Source organism: Rousettus aegyptiacus, unplaced genomic scaffold (assembly GCF_014176215.1).
Source record: "Rousettus aegyptiacus isolate mRouAeg1 unplaced genomic scaffold, mRouAeg1.p scaffold_m13_p_5, whole genome shotgun sequence".
Classification (NCBI taxonomy): domain Eukaryota; kingdom Metazoa; phylum Chordata; class Mammalia; order Chiroptera; family Pteropodidae; genus Rousettus; species Rousettus aegyptiacus.
The window spans coordinates 75,674,547-75,696,717 of NW_023416308.1; the positions used below are offsets into that span (position 1 = coordinate 75,674,547).

At 38.5% G+C, this 22,171-nt stretch overlaps 1 protein-coding gene across 2 annotated transcripts in view; it reads right to left on the reverse strand.

Moving 5' to 3' along the window:
* PPME1 (protein phosphatase methylesterase 1) overlaps positions 1-22,171 on the reverse strand; it is a 63,764-nt gene continuing 41,593 nt past the window's right edge. For both annotated transcript variants that reach the window (XM_016161446.2, XM_016161445.2), the window contains 8 exons: positions 21,633-21,723; positions 17,273-17,338; positions 14,417-14,540; positions 9,910-10,039; positions 8,996-9,040; positions 3,212-3,276; positions 2,534-2,601; positions 1-1,228 (listed from right to left, as the gene is read on the reverse strand). In XM_016161446.2, the coding sequence (XP_016016932.1) occupies positions 1,210-1,228; positions 2,534-2,601; positions 3,212-3,276; positions 8,996-9,040; positions 9,910-10,039; positions 14,417-14,540; positions 17,273-17,338; positions 21,633-21,723 (608 nt within the window). In that variant the 3' untranslated portion in view covers positions 1-1,209. The remainder of the gene's footprint in view (positions 1,229-2,533; positions 2,602-3,211; positions 3,277-8,995; positions 9,041-9,909; positions 10,040-14,416; positions 14,541-17,272; positions 17,339-21,632; positions 21,724-22,171) is intronic.

Here is a 22,171-nt window from a genome sequence, read left to right on the forward strand (position 1 = left end):
TAGATTGATAAAGGTTGGGAGATATTTATTTTCTTAACAAGATCATAAATAACAAAGAAACAAAGTAGGTCCCAGACTCTGGACCGTGCAGCAGGGCAGGGATAGGAAGTTGTTGGGTGGAAAGGTGGAGGGGGCTATGCATCACCTAAGACAGTCACAGAAAGGACGGGCTGCAGGAGACTGCCTTTCCCTGCCCTTAGAAATGGCGTGCCTGGGCAGCAGGGGGAGGCTGCAGTGTATGACGAGGCAGCTGGAAGAGGGGCAAAGATTGAGAATGCTAGGCTGTATTGTTTCTACGAAGAGTGACATGGAAACCACAAATGACAAAGATAAGCTGTGGGTCTAGAAGAGGCAAGTGAGCACTCTGCACACCTCCAGGGACCGGTGATGAAAATGGTTCAATTTGATTCTTAAAAACAACTCCACAGGCTTTAGCCTGTGGCTTTGTGCGTGGGCTGTACTAACCTGGGTTGCTCTGTGGCAGGTGAGGGCTCAAGAGGCCCCTGGAGCAACCTGGCCTCAGCCCAAGGCAGGTGCCCAGATGTATGGGAGTGGGACGATGGGCTCTCCCCAGATGGGAGGCCATGTGCTTGGACTGGCTGGACCTGATTTTCAGGTTAGTTTCTTGTGATGCTATCCACCACCCCTCCTTGTACATAAGGATTGAATCCTGGACTTTATGGGTCTTCCAAGCCTGGAAGAGTAAGACTGGGATAAAAAGGTACCTGACTGGTGTTTTATTTGGAAGGAAAAACAAGGACCACTCTGTCCATGGTCTGTCCATCCCTTGAGGTAGGGCAGGACCATGCCAAGAACAATCTCAAGGAATGGAGGCTTCTGAGCCTGGGGAAACATCTGGACCCAGATGTGTTGCCTAATGCCAGGAATAGAGGTCCAGGGCGGCAGTTCTGATGGAGGCTTCATTCTAGGTAAGGCAGGGAGAACTGGCAGGGGCTACCCCTGAACAGGAAAGGGGTAGGAGCTGGGGAGCCTTGGACTAGAGAGACTGATGAGAGTCAAAGGCCGTGGAAAATAATGCTTTTGGCAGGAATACACGAAAGGGTTTGTACATCCGGGGATGCCCGTCTATAGGGAGCCGATGTCACATGGTTGGACAGGATGGTGAGGAGACAGCGGCATCACAGTGGCCTCTGGTGCGATGTATTTACAACAGAGCTCAATGTTGAGGGAGGGATGGACAGCAGGTCACTAACAGCCAGGAAACACACTGTGAGAGTGCAAAGAGAAGGGAAAACAACTGTGACCATCACTAGCTTTGCCCCTGCTCACTCTGTCCTCTCCAGGAAGCCCTCCCTAATGACCACCAAGGCCCTTGCAGATTTGTCCCACTTCCGCTCTCAGTGAACTACTGATGTGACCGAACCTCCAAAGGTCCAGGGGCCGCAGACACTGCTTAGAGAAATTAAATCTTTACTGTTGATTCTTGGGAATCCACCAATGGTCAGTTGTCTGAGGGGTGGTTTGGCAAAGGAAGTAACTCGTGTAGCTCACGATGCCGGGCTCTTGCCATCTTTTCCAACGCCTACCCTGCACAGTCACCCTCGCCTTCCCAGTCCTGGCACTCTGAGTTCTTTAATGCAGAAGCCATTTCTTTTTCTTCAACACTTCTTCAAACTTCCTGAGGATGGGGAACAGGTTTCCCTGGACCCTCACCAAAATCATTTAAAAGACTTTCCAACTGGTAAGTGTGACTCCTCATTAGGTTTGTGGGCTGAGGATCAGGGGCCTTCTGTAGCACAGACTAGAAGCTCCCTGAGGTGGGGTCAAGTTCATGCATTTTAGGTCACTGTGCCTCTCTTCCCCCTCCTCCTCAGCAGAGAGCCCAGCTGTGTCTCCTTAATCAGATAAAGAGTGCCCGAGGATGACAGGTATCTTTTTTTCCTCTAAACCAGTGGTTCTCAACTGGGAATAATTTTGTCTCTCTTGAACCATTTGGTAAAATCTAGAGACATTTCTGGTTGTCACAACTGTAAGGGTGTAGGGAGGAGTGCTACTGGCTTCTGGTGAGTAGAGGCCACGGATGTTATTAGACATCCTACAATGCACAGGGCAGGTCCCATCACAAAGGATTACCTTCCTCAAATGTTAATAGTGCTGAGATTGAAAACCTTACCCTGGATCTCTACACAGCCTCCATGACCTGCCCAGCCTTCCTCAGCAGCAGAGCAGGAGACAGCATACAGAACTCTAAGAGCCTGGAAAAGGACCATTCCCATCCTAGCCTCTTCAGAGAAGGGCCACCTTAAGAAGTATACACTGCAGTGAGGAGCTGAGGGATGAAGCACAATTGAATCTCAGCTCAGCAATAACCCACTGGACCAGAGCACACAGAAACAACCAACTATGGTGTTGTAGAAATGCATATGCTGAACTCTGTGTTGAGGAGGAAGAAAAAAGGCATGGTGACCCAAATTAGGCAGGATTGAGGAGGAGATATTTATACCCTTGCAAATATCTTTTTGTTGGAGTTGGCCAGCACTGCTGGGCTCCTTAAACCTTTGTACTTCCTTACCACTGGAATCCACCGATGGACTCAGCAAACCTGTGCCGGATCAGGAAAGTGGCAACAGCTTCTGCCACCTGGAAAAGGGAGAGATATTCCAGGCCATATGAAGGTTAACAATTGTGCTGAGCCTCAGAGGTCCTGTGGGCTTCTGTTAGAAGGTTAGACTCTATAGTGGAATTGTGGGTCCTATAGGTTTTAGGAGCTTGATAGGAAAAAGACTCAGGTTCTGGCAGGGCTAGAAGACTCCTCCCCATCATCTTTGCCAGGATGGCTACTGAGAAGTCAAGAGGAATGAGCAGAAGGCTTATTCATCCCCCTAGAGTTACAAAGTACCTTTTTTCTATAGGGGAAGCACATAATAATTCCTGTTACAGTAGTTTAGGGGGAAGGTTCTACCTCAATCATCTCTTTTCCCATCTGACTTTTGGGGGTAATGGAGAAGAAGAACTTAAGATCTTAACTGTAGGGCCCTGGAATGAAACAGCAAGGTGCTAGTAGATCCTTGGCCCATGCACAGAAAGCCAAGACCATAGGCAGCTGCCAGGGAGAGGTTTGGCGCTAGTGGAGTTGCATCTGTGAACGCCTCATAGGCTGACACACAGGCTTGTTGTATCTTCTGTGACACCCAAGGTTACTCTCACAGTTGTCTGCAAAACTCTCACAGTCATCAAACATTGGACTAACCTTGTCTGGGGCATCCTCATGGACTGCGTGGCCACACTGAGGTAGGACCTGCATCTGGAACTTCCCTGGAGAGGAAACAAACCCAGGTGACCTCAGGGACTAACATGGCCCTCTCCTTACCCCATCTGCAGCCTCATAGGACACTCTAGGAACCCAGGAACTCCTCCTCTCCAAATATTCTAGACCCAGTTACCAAGCCTTTGAGGAGGATAGGAATACTTGTAACCTTGGGCAAATCATTTTCCCTATACTTTTTCCTTCTGAAATAATTTAGTGTGCATTTACTTTAGATCAGACACATAGGAAGAAACAGTTCTTGTTTTCAGGGGATTATAATCTAGTAGAGGAGCAAAATACAAGAACCAACATTTTAATGCAGCATGTTGTTCCTATGATTAAACTGAGCATATGGAACTGGAAGAAAATAAGAAGGCTTCACAATCAAACAGGGATCAAGGGAGGCTTCCCAGACAGAAAAAAAAAAAAAACAGCCTAAACAAAGGAAAGGAAGATGAAATGGTATTTGTTCCTAGAAATAAAGTTTGGCATGGTTTTGTGAGAGTTAATAATGAAACTGGAGAGGTAAGCAGGGACCATACCACGTCAGGGTTCCATAAGCATTGTTAAGGGTTTTGAAATTTATTGTGACAATAATAATCACCATTTGACTACTTAACTATGAGCTAGACACTGTACTAATCCCTTTCTCATACTGTCTGTGGAATACTGCAAGCTCACAACTAATGTGGTAGCCAGTAAGAGTAAAAAGAGATGATTGATAAAGCAAGATCTCTAAGCAGACTAAAGGATATGGGACCCAGAGCTCCCATAGGTAGAGAGAGCAGACTCTCAAAGCCTCAGCGCCTCCATTTACAAAATAAGGGAGTAAGCTCTCACAGTCCTTTTGGTCATCACATTCTGTGAGTCTTACCCCAGTTACAGAGTGCTTTAAATTTTTTTTTTAATTCTCTTCTATAAATTTTTAAGTTGATTCTCAAATCTACCCTATAAGATTAAGCAGGATGAATACTGAAATTCTTTGAGATGATGAAACTGAAGTCATGATTAGTGATTTGCCCAAAGTGGCTTAATTAGTAGAGGAACTAAAACCATTCCATCCAATAAGGCCCAGCGTATATCCCTCCTCTTACGGTAAGTTGCTCTGGGTACTCCAGCCTATTCTACTCTCCCTTGTATCCCTTAATGTACCGCTGTTAATGTATTTGAATACAAACACAAAGCAGCTTGTGCCCCTTTTGTTTTGTAAGCTTGTATTTTATATGCCACTGGTGCTTGCCTCCGCAGAAATGTGTCACTCCCACAAGAACAGAGAGGCTAGTATTATTACTTGCTCTATATCCCTAATAGTGCCAAACACAGGGCTAGACATTGAGCATATGCTTAGTAAGTCTTGGATGAATGAATTAATGAACAACTGACCTGATAAAACTTACAACTCCATCCACTCCAGAATTAATGACTAGGGATGCATTTTTCATTCCTCTTTAGAAGAATGAGTATAAGGAATCAGGGAGAACTCATATATGCTAACAACATATGTCCAGGAAACATAAAATAATATGATCATGGGTAATCTTCACAATTATTCTATGAGATGGGCATACTTCCAAACTCTCCTGTCCCATCTTACAGATGAGGAATCGTAAGTTCAGAGAATCTAAATTATTCACCCAAGTTGCATCATGAATGAGGGCTGAGTAGCTAGGATTCAATGACTAATTTAGCTGGTTTAAACATAATGCTGACAAGGCTGTGGTTAGGAATTTATGTCAACTTAGCCATTTCCCTTTGTTTTATGGAATGTCCCTCATCCCAGCCATTTACTGTCTATACTCACAGGATACTTTGAAAGAGAAGGTGGTCTTGGCATAATCCTTACTGTGAAATGAGGGCATCTAATGAGGAATCATAAGTACTTCCTGAACATAATGAAGCCATCATTTGCAAGGTTCTTTCTTCATCCATATTTTCTTATTTAAACCTCACACAACAATATTGAGATTTATCATTATCTCCATTTTATAGATGAAAAAACTCAGGATTACTGAGGGAAAAAATGGCAAGATGATTGAGGCTCTGTTCATCCCTCTGGTGACCAAATCAAAGTTGTGACGGAAACAAGGAGCGGCAGCAAGGAAAAATCACATGGGATCTAGATGAACACATCATGCAACTAGGGAGAAGTCCAGGAAGTCACTCTGTAAAGGCAGAAGTTAGGACGGGGCGAGGACACAAGGCTGCCCGGTCCCGACTGGCTGAATGAGACAGAGGGGGAAGCAGTGGCAGCGGCAGCATCTTAAAGGGACCACACCCGCGAGGAGATATTCGTGGTGACGGACCTGCTCACTCTGAGCACCAGTGCCAATTTGGCTGCGTACAGGGGGCACCAGGGACTTACAGGAAGATATTGTCAGAGTGAGGGCCGAGGCAAGACTTGCACTGTACAGAAGTGCCAGCGGTATCCATTGTTCCCCACTGAGCCCTCCCTCTTCCCAATGCAGGGCCACAGTACTGCCATAGTGGAGACATCATCAAACTGGATAACAAAGGTCAAGTCACCTAGAGGATTCCCTGAAACCCCGCCTCCCCCAACTCCAGGCTCCACCCAAGCCACATCCAGGTATATTTTCAGCAAGTCAGATAAGCCTTGCGGAGCCGTGCATAGACTCACACTGGAGGCAGCTGGCCTCGGTTTCTGGTGTGGCCTTTTGAGGCAACTATAAGCCCAGCATCTATGAATTGCTTGCTGAATTTTAACAGGTGGCCCCAGAGGGGCACAGGCTGGAGCTAAGTCTGGCCTACAGCTGAACTCCTCTCAGAACCGTGCCAATGGACACCTATTTCACAAATCCACACTAAGACTGGGAGACTTAGGAGCTTTGCTTAGTACATATAAACAGACATGGAAAGGCAGCCAAAACAGCAAGACAAAGAAACAGAAATCATATGAGACAACAGAACAGAGATGCAGATATAATGGAGTCAAGAAATCTAACAGATGCAGAGTTCAAAACACTGGTTATAAAGATGCTCAATGAACTTTTGGGAAGTGTAGAGAAATTCAGTGAGAACTTCAACAAAGAGTTAAAAAAAACACCATAAAAATGGAAATAGAAATTATAAAAAGGAACCAGTCTGAAATGAAGAACATATTATCTGAGATGAGAAGTATATTAAATGGAATAAACAAAGTGAATAAAGAAGAGGATCAAATGTCCTATCTAGAGGACAGGAAAGCCAAACAGGACACTCAATCAGAATGGAAAGAAAAAAGATGCCAAGACTATAAAAATAATTTAAGGAGGATATGGGACACTACTAAGGCTCCAAATATTTGTCTGATAGGTGTAACTGAAGAAAATCAAGATGCTGTAACAGCTGTTTGAAGAAACAATGACAGAAAATTTCCCTAACCTGCTGAAGGAAATGGACATAAAACCCCAGGAAGTTCAGAGAATCCCAAAAAACAGGGATCCAAAGAGGCCCACAAGACACATCATAATTAAAATGCCAATGGTTAAATACAAAGAAAGAATATTAAAAGCAGCAAGAGAAAAACATATTATTACTGATAAGGGAACACCTGGCAGCTGATTTCTCAAAAGAAACTAGGCAGGACAGAAGGGCTTGGCAGAAAATATTCAACTGGTTGAAGACCCAGGATCTACAACCAAGGATATTTTATCCAGCAAAGCTAGCATTTAGAGTTGAAGGACAGATAAAGAGCTTCCCAGACAAAAATAAACTAAAGGACTTTATCACCACTAAGCCAGTATTACAGGAAATGTTGGAGGGACTTCTTTAAGAAGAAAAAACATGTATCAAAAACAGGAATAAAGAATGATAACAACTACATTCCTATCAATAAGTACCTTAATTGGAAAAAAATTAAGTGTTCCAACCAGAAGATAAGAAAACAATGCCTCTACATATGAAAAGGAAGGGGATGGAAAAAGATATTGCTTTGATGAACCTAGAAGGTATTTAAGTCAGACAGAAAAAGAGAAACACTATATGATTTCACTTACATGCGGAATCTAAGGAACAAAAAGAACAAACTAATCAAAAACAGACTCACAAATATAGTAGACAATTTGGTGATGAACAGAGGGGAGGGGTGTTTGGGGGGCTGGGAAAATAGAGTGAAGGGCTAACGAAGTACAAATGAGGAGCTTATGGTCACGGGGATGGGGAGCATGGCATAGGGAACGTAGTTAGCATAAATACACTGGCTAGGTCGAGGGTCAGGGAAGGGAGGGTGCAATTGGGAGGATCATTTCATGAACTATATAGATGTCTAATGTACTATATACTTGAAACTAAATTTTAAAAAGTCAATTCACTCAGTTTTGAGAGAAAGAAAAAAAAAGAAAAAACTTAGGATTAAAGAAGTTAGCAATTTACTCATGCCAAAAAACCTTTAATAGTGATTCAAACCTGGGACTGTCTAATTCCAAGGCTGGTAACCAACACTGATTCCAAGTGCTATTCCAGTTCAGATTAATTGCTTTCAAATAGGATCAGGGACCATGTTTGATTCTTCTGTCTGCCCAGCATCAAGCATAGATATTGCATTGAAAGAGTACTTAGGAAAGGTTTGCTTAAATTGAATTTAAGGAAAGGTATCCAAACTAATTATCAACGTCAGTGCCAAAAACATCACAGTCCCAGCCTATGGTCCTGCTACAGTCCCAAGATACTACGTAGTTAGAGGAAGGAAAGGGTATGAGGGCCTGGGGCCAGAATTTGATAAATCATTCAGGAGCCTTTGAAATATAAAGGAATATTGCCCCTTTCTCTGTGGAGAGCTTGAGGACAACTAAAGAACAGTTTGTGGGGCCCATGAAATATCCAACTGGAGACATCCAGCAGGTTTGATATATGGGCCAGGTCCGGAGCTCAAGAGAGAAATATGAATTGGATGTTTAGCTCTGGGAGTTTTCAAGGTATAAATAGAGGTCTTAAAATTGCCCAGAAGAGTAAGAAGAGAAGTCAAGAACAGAATCTGCTTAAGCCTGAAACATTGGCTTTAAAGTTGACACCTCTTCTTCCCATAGCCCAAAAGTTGCCAATGCCTATTGACTTCACCTTCACCAAGGCTTTTATCCATAATAAAGCAAGAGCTCCCACAAAATTGGTCCCACTGCAGTGTCATCTGACACTGAGATGAACACATGTCACTTTCCTACTCATGATGCCTGTGAGGCTGCCATCTCATTTTATAGATTGAGAAACTAAAGCTAAGGCAGGTCAAGTAACTTGCCCAGTGTCAAAAAAAAAAAAATAGTAGGAAAGAAGCAGTACACAAATCCAGTGCAGCAAACCTCAGAGCCCTTGCTTTTACCACCTCACTATGCTGTCTTCTAAATAGAGTTTACACTTTTTTTGTATCTAGATTATCTTTCCCTTTCCTGAGACTTCCAACAATAAAATATTATATACCTATAGAGCACTTTAGTGTTTCTAATGCCCTTTTCAAAGACATTGCATCATTTTAGTCCTTACAACTCTTGAGACATAGGTGGTAGTATAATTCTCATTTTTAGAAGGGAGAAAAATGGAAGCTCATTAAAGGGAAATACTTGCTCATAATCATAGACTGGGTCAAGAGCAGAGGTGGATGCCAAATTTGGGTCTAACTCTAAAGCTCATGCTCACTCTCCATTGCACCTCACTATCTCAGAACATTAATTTCCACATGATTCTGCCCCCTTACTGTGCCCTCAGAGAAAAATCTAGAGACTTAATTTCTTGATGACTTACCTTGCATTTGGCCAATAGTCAGATCTTTATCCAATCTATCAACACCTAGAACAAAATCAGAGAATCCATAAGCACCTTACTAGAAAAGGCTGTGAAATAGGTTTTGCTGTTTAAGTATGATATAAAAATTGTTACAAAGTTATAAACATGATGACATTCTTAATTTATATTAATGGCAATCCTAACTCTCTGACGGTACAGTCTTACCACAGGAAGCTTTCCAGGCAATCACTTTGCTTGTTTAAACTGGTTTCTGAAAACAGAGTTTTACTTTTTAAATTTCCATTATACTCAGAATATCTTTCCACTATTCTAGGAGGAGGACTTGGACTTGACCAGGTACAGAGGCCAGGCCAGAATCAGGCCATCCCAGATGGATGCTTATAATTCATTAGGTTTAGGGATTTCGTGTGAGGAGGAGAAAAGACACAAATGAGTGAAGAGGTACTTCACCTTGGAAGTCACCACCCATTTGGTGAGTAGTTATATAACAAGGAAATATTCAGATGACAATATACCTATACTGCTATGGACTGCATTGTGTCCCTCCCAAAATTCATATGTTGAAGCTCAAATCCACAATGTGGCCATATTTGGTGATATGTAAGTAATTAAGGTTAAATGGGGTCATAACGGTAGGGCTTTCATATGATACGATTAGTGTCCTTATAAGAATAAACCAGGGAGCTTGCTCTTGCTCTCTCTCTGCCATGTAAGAACACAGTAAGAAGAAGGCTGTTTGCAAACCAGTAAGAAAATACTCATCAAAACTTGACCATGCTGACTGATTCCCTGATCTTAGACTTTAAGCCTCCAGAACTGTGAGAAAATAAATTTGTTGTTTAAGCCACCCACTCCATAGTATTTTGTTACGGCAGCCTGAGCTAATTTAATACATGCACATACATACTTACCAGCCAAGAGCAGCAACTTAGGAATAGGGCAACTAAGAAAGAGATTGGATAAGCCTCGGAACCAGCCATCCCAGTATTTTTCTGTTTTTGCCAGTTCAATTCTCCAAGTGTATGGATGATCTTTCTTGGTCTAGAGAAATAAGAGCAAGTTCTGAGTCTCTGAGGTCAACCCCTGAAGGAACAGGATAAAAACTAGTTCCCTGGGATAAGGAAAGGGAAGAAAACTAGCACATATTAAGGGCCTACTATGTCCCAGACATTTTAATATACACTTAATCTATATAACAGCATTGTGATATGTATGATATTGTTGTAATTTCCATGTTTAGATAATTAGAAGTTTACTTTTACTTCTATCAGTTTCAGAAAACTCAGGAAATTTTCTTAAGATCAAAAAGCTAGTAAATGGTAGAGCTGAGTTTCTCTCATACACATTTGGCAAAAAGAACACACCATAAAAAGGATAATTACAAAAAACACATTGCAGTACAGGGAATAAAATGCTCACAATATAATATTAAGTGAAAGAAGCAGAGTACAAATATGTCACCTAAGTTAGGATTACTACAGAGAAACTGTAGTATATGAACTGAAAATACATTCATTTGTTGGAACAGCATTTTTTCCTTATATTTTGATTTATGACAATGATATAATATTCCTGCAATAGTAATTTAAAAAAGGAAATTTGACACAATTATGATAAAATTTCAGTAGCTGTTAAATCTCAGTATAAAGCAGATGGATGGGCACAGAGTATGTACTCACCAAATGCAAGCTTAACAAATAAATGATTCCCTATACTTTTATGTATCACTGAAAATTTAAAATATTATAACTGAAATAATTGGGACACCACAGTATGAAAATCTAGAGGTAAACATGAGACAGCAACATATTGTGTTAAAGATCACTGAATGGTTAAAATGTCCATACTATCCAAGGCAATATGTAGATTCAACACAATCCCTATCAAAATCCCAATGGCATTTTTTTCAAAAATAGAAAAGTGCATTCTAAAATTCATATGGAATCTCAAAGGATCCTGAATAGCCAAAACAATTAAAAAAAAAAAAAGAAAGAAAAAAAAAATGGAGGTCTTACACTCTCCGATTTCAAACATATTACAAAGCTACAGTAATCAAAACATAGTACTGGCACAAAGACAGATAAAATATACCAATGGAATAATGTAGAGAGCACAGAAATAAACCCTCACATATACGGTCAAATAATCTTTGACAAGGGTGGCAAGAGCACTCAGTGGGGAAAGGACCATCTTTTCAACAAATGGTGCTGGGATGATAGAATATCTACATGCAAAAGAATGAAGTTATACCCCCAATCTCATACCATACACGAATGGATCATAGACCTAAACCTAAGAGCTAAAACTAAAAAACTGTTAGAAGCAAACATAGGTATAAATCTTTGTGACCCTGGGCTAGGAAAGGCCTTCCTAGGTATGACACCAAAAGCACAAGCAACAAAATGAAAACTAGATAAATTGAATTTCATCAAAATCAAATGTGCTCTTCCAAGAATACCATCAGGAATGTGAAAAGACAACCCTTAGAACAGGAGAAAATATTTGCAAATCAGTGACTTGTATCTAGAAAATGTAAATAACACTTAAAACTCAATAATAAAAAGACCAATAGCCCTATTTAAAAATGGGCCAAGGATCTGAATAGACATTTCTCCAGAAAAGATATACAGATGGCCAATGAGCACATGAAAAGATGCTCAATATCAAGAGTCATTAAGAAAATGTAAACCAAAACCACAATGAGATACCACTTCATACCCACTAGGATGTCTATAATCAAAAAAGAGAGACAACAACAAGTGCTGACAAGGATGTAGAAAACTGGATCCCTCATACAGTGCTGGTGGGAATTTAAATGGTACAGGCACGCTGGACAGCAGTATAGCTGTTCCTCAAATGATTAAACATAGAGTTACCACCTAGCAATTCCACTCGTAGAGAAATAAAAACCTGTTTCCACACAGAAACTTATACACAAACGTTTGTACCAGCATTATTCATAATAGACGAAAAGTTGGAATAACTCAAATGTCCAGTAACTAATGAATGGATAAAATATGTGGTCTATCCATACAACGGAATATATTATTCAGCCATAAATAGTAATGAAGTACTAATACATGCTAGAAAATAGATGAACTATGAAAATATTATGCTAAAGTGAAAGAAGCTAGTCGCAAAAGCCAAATGTTCTATAATTCCATTTGTATTAAATGTCCAGATTAGGCAAATCTATAGAGGCAGAAAGTAGATTAGTGGTTGCCTATGGATGGGAAGATTGGGGAAAAATGGCAAGTGACTAAAAATAGGTATGTCATTTTTTTTTTAAAGCGATGAAAATGTTCTAAAATTATATTGTTGTAATGGTTGCAAACTCTGTGACTATATTAAAATTGCATACTTTGGTGAGTTACCTCTCAATAAGGTAGTTTAAAAAAGAGGAATACCTCCTACACGACTGAAGTTTATTCCTTTAAGGACCTAAGCTTAAACGTTTTCCCTTTCATTTCTATATTTTAACCATTCTGTATCGCATTTGCTTCCCCTTCCCTCCATTAAATGTATATCTTTGTCTTCTTTTACACATGCAACTGACCTATTATGCTATTTCAAACACCACTTTTTACATTGTGCTATAACAGAGATGCCCCAAAGGGCTAATGGGCCATAAATGGCTGCTAGATACAAAGCTTTAGAAGTTATGACTGGTTTCTTAAGTTTAATTTGTATTATTAACATTTTCTCCATAATCTTATTTAATAAATTATTTTTATTGAAATATAATTGATATATAACATTATATAGGCTTAAGGTATATAACATGTTGATTTGATACATTTATATACTGCACTATGATTACCACCATAGCACTAGCTAACACCTCTCTCATGTCATGTAATTATCATTTCTTTTTTGTGGTGGGAACAATTAAGATCTAATCTCTCAGCAACTTTGAAGTTTATAATACAGTATTGTTGGCCATAATAACTATGTTATACATTAGATCTCCAGGACTTATTTATCTACTAGTTACAAGATGTTGTGACTATTGTTTGCAGTTTCTTTGTATCCTTCTTAAAGTATAGAATGTTTAGCTATATTCCTTACTGCTTGATGTGCCTTAGTTTGCCCTCCTAACAAAACTGTTGAAGTTTATATAACTTCGTATAATTGGGCTTATAAAAAATTGCAAAGAAAAAAAGCATTGGAATTAAAAAGCATAGTATCTGGATGTGTTTAAGTGTGAATATTTATGTGTGAACATAGGTAAGTATATGTACCTCAGCTGTAAAACAGTGATAATTATCTACAACGCAGAGAGCTAACATGAGAACTAGAGACGACATGAGGCACTCAGTATAATTCCTAGCACATCAAAGGTAAAATGTAATTGATAGTTTGTATCAGTCTCAATCTACTAAATACTACTTGATTACTTTGGGAAGTCTCTTCATCTCTAAGTCTCAGTTTTTGTACTGTTAACATGGGAGAATAGATCTCCCCTCACCTCTCAGAGTGTTGGAGAGCAAATTGATCAGGAATTATTTATATTTTTGTAAACTCCAAAATGATTCTCATTAAAAATACTGTTTTTAAAAAATATACTTTCCTCCTTGTTAACAGTCACATCTCCAAATGCAAAGGAATATGTGGTATATACCAACTCCATTACCTGCCATTAGTAAGGTGTTTATATTTTTTAATCCATCCCAGAAAGTCTGCTAGTCATGCTCACTAATCATTTCCAAGAAAAAAGGCAGCCCTTTTTATTATCATCCTCAAATCAATTGCTCAGCAAATACTCACAGAACCCTATGCACACAAACCTGAGTTAAATGCTGAGGGAAATTCATACAGAACATTACTTCCTAAACTCATGATACATAGGTTATTTTTGTTGGGAGACAATTCTTAGGTAATATAGGACACTGAGTCTGCATTCTAGGAATGACTACCAAGAGATCATAGTATCTCTGAATGTGGCTTATGAAAATAAGTTTTATGAGTTAGCTATAACTTCAAAAAAACAAAGTGCTAAGTAGTGTCATATAATTCTCAGTGCTGTGCTGGAGAGGGACTGACATAAACCAAGGTCAGAAGGTTACCCCAGGGAGATATACCTTGAAAGATGGATAAGATCTGGATGGGCTTAGAATAGACTGGTAGGAAATGGGATTTTCTTCATGAGATAAACCACAGGAACAGAAGTACAAAGGTGAGAAAGAGCCTGATGAGAGAGCTGTCTATGTGAGGGTAGGGTATATACTATAAGTTTTATGTTCCAGTTTGTCAGTGCTATCAACAAGTGCTTTACATCTTATAGTTAACCTAAGTATCTATTACGATAATGTCTTTGCCCTCCAAAATATTTAATGGTAGACAAAAAGAACAATGTCACATCCTCTTCCCTTTCCCACACTCTACCCCATCCTTCCAAGAATGAAGACTTTTACTCACCTCCATGTCGTCTTCCTTTTTCCTCTTGTTTACTGACTCACTTCCTTCTTCATCTTCTTCTTCTTCCTCTATGATTCCTTCCACTATAGATTTTGAGCCTTCTGGGCTTGTAATTCCTTCACACCTAGGTTTTTAAAAAAATGCTATCACATACCTCTCTTCCATACACAAATTATCTCAGAGGTACTGATACATATGTCCTTTTTAATCAACTGTTAAAACTTAACAATGCTCCTGGGAGGAGGGTGTGAAAAATGGGCATTTAAAAATATACAAAAGTAGACCAGGACTGTGGAAGGTCATGGCCAAGGTATGACTATACTCCAAGGGATGGTTTCCAGTTCTTGCACCAATACTGACACACAGAAAGGAGGAACCATTTCCTGGTGACAAGAATCTTATTGACATTATCTTATATAATCCTCATAACAATCCTATGAAGTAGCCTTAAAGAGTTAAAAAAGAAAAAAAAAAAGTCCAGGATGACCTAGCTCATGAGTGGATGAAGCTGGGAGGCAAATTCAGGCCCAATTAATTCTGAAGCATGGTGCTTTTCTACTATACCCTGCTTTAGAACAAGGCTCAAACAGAATTAAAAAAAGGCCCCTTTTTTTAATTAGCTGATAGAAACTGGCAATTGTAATAACCATGCCAGCTGAACCTTGGGGATTAGAACATCTGATCCAACCAATTATTTTTGCTTTTACTCTAAAAAATCTACAATATCTCTTTATTATATAATCAGGTAGAAAAATTATTATATATAAACAGCTGGTACCATAATTCTTTTTAGGGAGAACTAATGGGAAAAAATATATTGATGAGTGTTAAAGGTAAAAATACCAAAGGCCTAGGTAGCAGCTAGTGCCTTTGGTAATTTATAAAAAATAAATTTTTTTATTTTGCCCTTGAAAGAGAGAGAGAAGGAAGAGGAGAACAAACAAGATGAAAAGACAGAGAAATTGAAGGTCAGTGGTGGATTTTTAAGAATGATAACACCTCCTTCTCTGTCTCCTTTACCAAAACCTTCAGTGAAGTGAGTGTTCACAAATGTTTTGTTCAGTGGGGTTTTGTTTTTTTTTTTTAATGAAACTTGAGGCATTAATTTCACACCTAGGTCAAAGGACCATAACAAAAAAACATGTGCTTTGGATTTCCACAGCTATGGATTGACAGGTTCAAGAGAATTTTACCCAGATCAAGAAGGGCAGAAAGGTTCCCGCTGATATCTATGTGACAATTAAAACACATATACTTTTATATACAAAAGTTTACGTATTAAGGGAAAACACCATTTAAGTTTATAAATTAGGTAAAATTTAAAAACCAATGAGCTACATGTATATAAAGTCAGGTGACTTCCTTACAAAATGCTTTACCACTGCTTAAACAAGCAGTCTCAAAATATTTAGGAATTGAGAAGTGGGTAGTTTCATAGTTTATTCAAGGCCTTTGCACTTTATCTGCCATATAGTACTACTCAAATTGCTCTTTTAGGCATAAAATCCATAATATAGGCTTTGGTATCAAATACACAGGAGTTCGAATCTGAGCTCTGCAATTCACTAGCTGTGCGATCCTGGTAAAATCACTTTACCTTTCTGAACTTCCATATCCTCATCTATAAAACAATAAATTATCTGAAAGAGGTATTATCAACATTAAATGAGATAGTGCAAATGAATTAATGAATCCAGGTTATGATCATTGATGACTACTAACATTCTAAAAAAAAGAGACAACCAAATATTATATGCTTCTTAATGGAATTAAATAGTATCACCTATTCTTGAAAACAAATAAACAAACCCAAATAACAAACCAACCTGAACTTGATCAAATCTCTGGATCTAGCTAACAATTTACAGACATGCAGGGAACAAAGGAACATGTTACACCTGAGGAATTAATCAGCAAATCCAGATTATTTTACAGGGCAAACAACCAGATTTCCTCAACACAAAAATTGCAAGGAAAAAAATGAAAGAGATAGAAATGGAATCTAGAGAGAGCATACTGAAACCTTACAGAGGAAATTGTTTTATTCTCGAGTTTGTTTCAAAATATTTTGTGCTTAGGTAAAGTAAATAGAAGCACAGACAAAATAAGACTGGCCATGAGTTAGTAACTATTGAAAATAAGCAATGGGTACATTGTAATTCATTGTTTCATTCTACTTTTATATGTTGAAAATATTCTATAAGGATTTTAAAAACGAGATAATGTATATAAAATATCTTGCACAGCGTCTGGCAAATAGCAGTCAATAATGCCATTATCATTTTCAACAACTCTTATGCTCCCTGTCCGTTCCATTGGGCAACATTTTCTCAAAGCACCTGAAGTTTATTTTGTGTCTACATAACAATAGCCAGGACTCATGTAACCCTATCCGGGATGATTAATGGGGTTAAATAATCTTAGCTTACCCTTAAATTTGGCTTTGACTCAGGCTATGCTGAAGCTTTTATACCATAATTTCCTCACAACCAGGTTTGGCTTATTAGAAGGAGGCTGTCACCAGAATGATACCATACTGTCAGCACTAGAGAGGATACCTAATTTTTAATGTCTATTCTCTGGGATTCTTCACCTTTAACAACTAAAGTTATAATAAAGTAATCCAGTATTATATAGAAGACACTATTTGGTCTTAGGATTTTCCTCAAAAACGAGAAAGGAAAAGAAAAGAAAATCTATACAACTGGCTCAACTAAGCTTACTTGTAAAAATTACCTAAAATAATGAAGGCATTCACAAGGATGACAGGATAGGTATATAACAGAAAAAACAATCTGTAATTCCCTCACCATGTTTCAGTCTCTAACCAACCCAACACAGAAAAATAAGACCTACTGTTTGACTTGGCCAACCATTGAGACACGGGCAGACTCCAGATTTCGAATCTGGCCACTCTTCACACTAGAAAAGTGAGAAGGGAGAGAAGAGGTTATTTAGCATTCATCTTATCAAGTCACTAGAGTCAAATGAATAATTCTGCAGATTCTGTAAGATCTACTAAAAAGTTATGGTTACCAACAGAGCTTAAGTGGAGATTACTACTACTTTTCACTTGGTTATTACAGCTATAAGCCAGCTAGTAAAAATCAAGTAAAGATAACGAAGACATTTCAATTCTGTAAATTTTCGCCAAAAGGATACCATGTGATAGGCCCATGTTCAAGAAACACACAATTCACTGGAAGGAAAGAAACACAAAGATAATTTTAATATAATAAGGCAAGGTTCAAAGGAATCACTTTATTTTTAATGAGGTTAGAGAAAGCTTCCCAAATATCCTACCTAAACCGAGAACTGAAGGTAAAAAATTAAGCGAAAGATAAAAGGGGGTGGTCAGAGCATTACTGGCAGAGGGCACATTGTGAAGGAAGGCACTGTGATGTGGAAAAATCAGCAAGATGATTATTTAGAGGACAGCGTGCAGGGAGAAGCAGGGGAGAGCAAAGGGAGAAGTGTGACAGAATAGGATAAGCAGGCAGGGGCTAGCTCCTAGAGGGCTTTGTATGCCATGATATAGAGTTTAGGAGCTTAGATGCTATCTTAATAGATTAGTTTTCCCAGAGTTGTCTACCTAAGTATGCGTAAGGGCCAAACAAAATGACTGCATGTTCCAGGGAGAACTGGAAACACACCTAAAGCAGGCCACCAGAACATGTTTCTTTAAATTTCATTTTTTGAGCTTAAAAAATCATATAAAATTTTAAAGTGCACCTACCTTAGAGAATGACCTTATTTCTTATTTTCATAATATAAGCGATTAGAACAGATACTACTTCATTTTTCTACCACCGCTGAATTTATAGTACCTATGAATCCACCAGTATTTGTGATGATATATTCTGCTTTGATAGCTGGTTAATACATGAAATATCTCTTTTCCTATTTGGAGACAACCTTGGGCACTGGTTCCCATCCTCTCTTGCTTATGAGGATCTTGTTTCCCCTAATTATCCTGTCTCTCTCCTATGTCATCATTTTTTTTCTCTAGTGGATATTATAAAACCTTCTTTAAAAAACATTCTCTAGCTTGAAAAACTTTTCAACTCCACATTCACTAGTAGATACTACCCCATTTCTCTGTTCTATATAACAAAAATTCTCAAAATGTAGAAAAATGTGGAATCACTATATTGTACTCCTGAAACTAATATAACCAATATAAGATTGTAAACCAACTATACTTATACACTTAAACAAGAAAAAAAAAAAAAAAACAGTCATCCTACTTCCTTTCTCCATTTTGTTACCTCCCATCCTTTCCTTCACTAATATCCCCAACTTATAACAGGTTTTTATCTCCCACTTATTATCTGAGATTTACTTTGCAAGGTCATCTCCATCATGCCAATTCTAATGGTCATTTCTTAGCCTTCATCTTAGGTGATCTGCCAGCATTATTTCACACAGATGCTCTCTCCCTCCTTCTAGAAACACTTGCTATACTCTTTGGTTTTCCTACTGTCTCACCAATTATGTCTTTTTGGCTTCCTTTATTGAGGCTTCCTCTTCTTTCCAAGATCTAAATATTGTATATTATCCCAAGGCTCAGTTCTTGGATGTTTTTTCTATCTCCTAGGTGATCGCATTCAATCTCCTGGCTTTAAATATTATTTACACAAAGATTATTCTTCGATTTATCTCTAGCTCAACCTCTTCTAAACTACAGACAGTCCCTGACTTGGGATAGTCAGCCATGCAATCATGAGGGTAAAAACTGATATTCTACAGTGTGTCCACTGTGTTAGATGATTTTGCCTAACTGTAAACTAATGTAAGTGCTCTGGTCACATTTGAGGTAGGCCAGGCTAAGCTATGATATTTGGGAGTTTAGGTGTATTAAATACATTTTCGACTTAGGATATTTTCAATTTATGATGGGTTTATTGGGATGTAACCCCATCATTAGTCAAGGAGCATCTGTGGTATATACAAGTGCCTACTTAACATTTCTACTTAGATGTATATATTTCAGCTTATCCAAACAGAAATCCTGATTCCCTTCCCCTTACCTGCTCTCAAATCTGCTTCGCTTTGTCTCTTCCATTTACCAAACTGCTTGGGCTAAAAACCCAGAAGTCATCCTTCAGTACTGCCCTCCACTCCAACATCCTATCGAAAGGCTGTCCTGTCAGTTCTACCTTCAAAATACATTCCAAATATGACCATGTTACTTCCCCTATTGCCATCCTAATCTATACTTATCATCATTACTCTCCTATACTACAACTGTCTCTTAACCAATTTCCCACTTCATTATCACCTCTACTCCCCACTGCTTTCCCTATTCTATTTCCCTCAGAGCAGCCAGAGTGGTAGAACCAAGATGTAAATCCACATCTGTACGACTTTAAAGTCCAGGCTCTTAATGACTATATCCTACTGCTTCTTATTAGGATGACCAAGAAACAAAAACAGAAATTCACTTAGCTTTTTATCTTTACTGAATTAAATAGGTCGGCCTTGTATTTCAACATCTTAAAAAAAAAAAAAAATCTAGAATAGCCAAAATGGCCATGAGTCATAAACTCGATTCAGATATCCAGCAGAGTGCACAAAACGAAATTACCAAATACTTCATATTATTCTTTATGATTATCAGGCTCAGCGAGTGGGGTCTAAAAATCAGTAGCTTTCATAGAACCCAGAACATTTTAACATTCAACAAATAGAACGTTTATTCTATCCTGCATCTGCAACTACAATCAAGATTCTGTATCTTCTTTAAGAGAAGGTCTACCATGACTCCCAGGCTGGATTAGGTACCTATGTTATGTTCCTCCTGTGCTCCCTTCATTGTATTGTGTTTCCATATTTGCTTACTGTTATCTCCAGTTTTTTGATAAGAATTAAGCCTGATTCATCTCCAGTTCTTAGATCAGGTCCTGAGACATCTTAGGTACCAAAAAAATGTTTACCAAATAAATTTAAGAAGTTATTTGGAATAATTTTCTCATTGGTTATTACTGGGTAAGTAGGCAGGGTACCTGAACTACATGTTGAGGGGCTGCAGTTGCATTCTCAATGCTGTGACTACCCAAGATGGAGGGATTTTTGGTGCTTCTGAGAGAATGGTGGTATAAACATGGGGAGGTAGAAGCAACCTCACCAAACACAATCATTCTGGCAAGCCATATTTGGCACGAGACCCTCTGTCCTAGGAAGACTCCCTCAGGATATATTTACCAAGTCCTAAATTCCCATTTGGTATCTCTAATTCAGTTAATATATGTTTCATCCATGAGGGCAGCCAGCAGTATGCTATATGCTGTATAAAAGTACAAAAGAAACAGAATAAATAGCTTTTGCCCTTATCAGGTCGGTAGGGCATTTAGACAGAAATGAAAATTAATAATATAAGCCTATCCTTTAAAGGAGGATTAGAAGACTTAAGGGGTAAACAGTACAATACAATATAGACTTAAAGGTCTCAAGTAATTTTACTGAGGGCAGTGACCTGCACAGTTTGGAGGAGTTAAGAGAAAGGGTTCCGGAGAAGGTATTGGAGAGGGATTTTGAAGAATAGGTAGGGAGACAGGATACTGAAGAGGTTTTATCCCAAGACTGATCTCCTTGCGGGAGAAATGGTGTTTTACTTGTCTCCGAATCTTCACTCTTTAGCACAAAGTTAAGTGTTTAATAAATATTTAATCAAATACTTTATTGAATTAATGAACAAATTAATGACTGAACAGCCTTTATTTTACTTAAATGGAAGCCATAGACAATTCTGTCGGTGATTTTTACAAAAACTATTTGCCCAAGGGTTTTTCTTTATCCAAAACCCAAATAAAAACTGAGAAAGAAACCTACACCCATCTTCAGTTTTTCCATCATTTTCTCTAGAACACAGAAAGTGAATCTAGAACCATGAAGCATCAAGGTGGAAAAGGCCTTAGACTCTCATTTAGTTCAAATTCTTAACTTAGAGATGGGAATGGGTAGACCGCAGATGATCCATAATTACTAAGATTCTAGGAGGTACTATAGCATATTAGAAAAAAGGGTGAATTTTATAAAACTGAGACAAGCCTGAAACATTAAAAATATTTTTAAAAATCTGCTCTTTACATAAATGTTTCCACCCATAATATTAATATAAAGGGGATTATTCCTTTGAACTTGGTGCTTGAGCTGGTGGAAAAGGAAAGCTACAATCTAACATTTAAAATAAATGCAATATGGATTTGTGGGTTACCTCCATTCAATGGCATTCTCCAGAGACTTGAAGGTTTTAGGACGGCCACGTAAGAAATTCTGCATGCTATTAAGGGCATCCATGGCTGTACCTAGACATTAAACAAAAATTTTAACCACAGCACTTAACATATTCTGAGCATTTATAGTTACTGGGTCAATTATATACAACAGCCCTCAATCACTGCAGAATTCAGTGATGCTTGGGGAAAAAAGATGCAGTTTAAGAAATTCAGACTGATGAGATAGCCAGATTCCAAGATGGCCTCCAGCAATTTCTGCATCCTGGTATTGACTATTTCATGTTGTCTCGCCCCAATGATTAAGGTTGACTTATATAGCAATTCTGAGACAGGGTCATAAAAGACATGGCGGCTTCTTTTTAAATGTTAAATAAAATTATGAGACATACATACAATTAAATATATGCAGCCATAAATGATGTTTATAAAGAGTTTCTGATGACATGGAGAATGATTATATAATGTAGAATATAGGTGAAAGGGGTGAAAGTGTCAAAAGGTACAAGCTTCCAGTTAT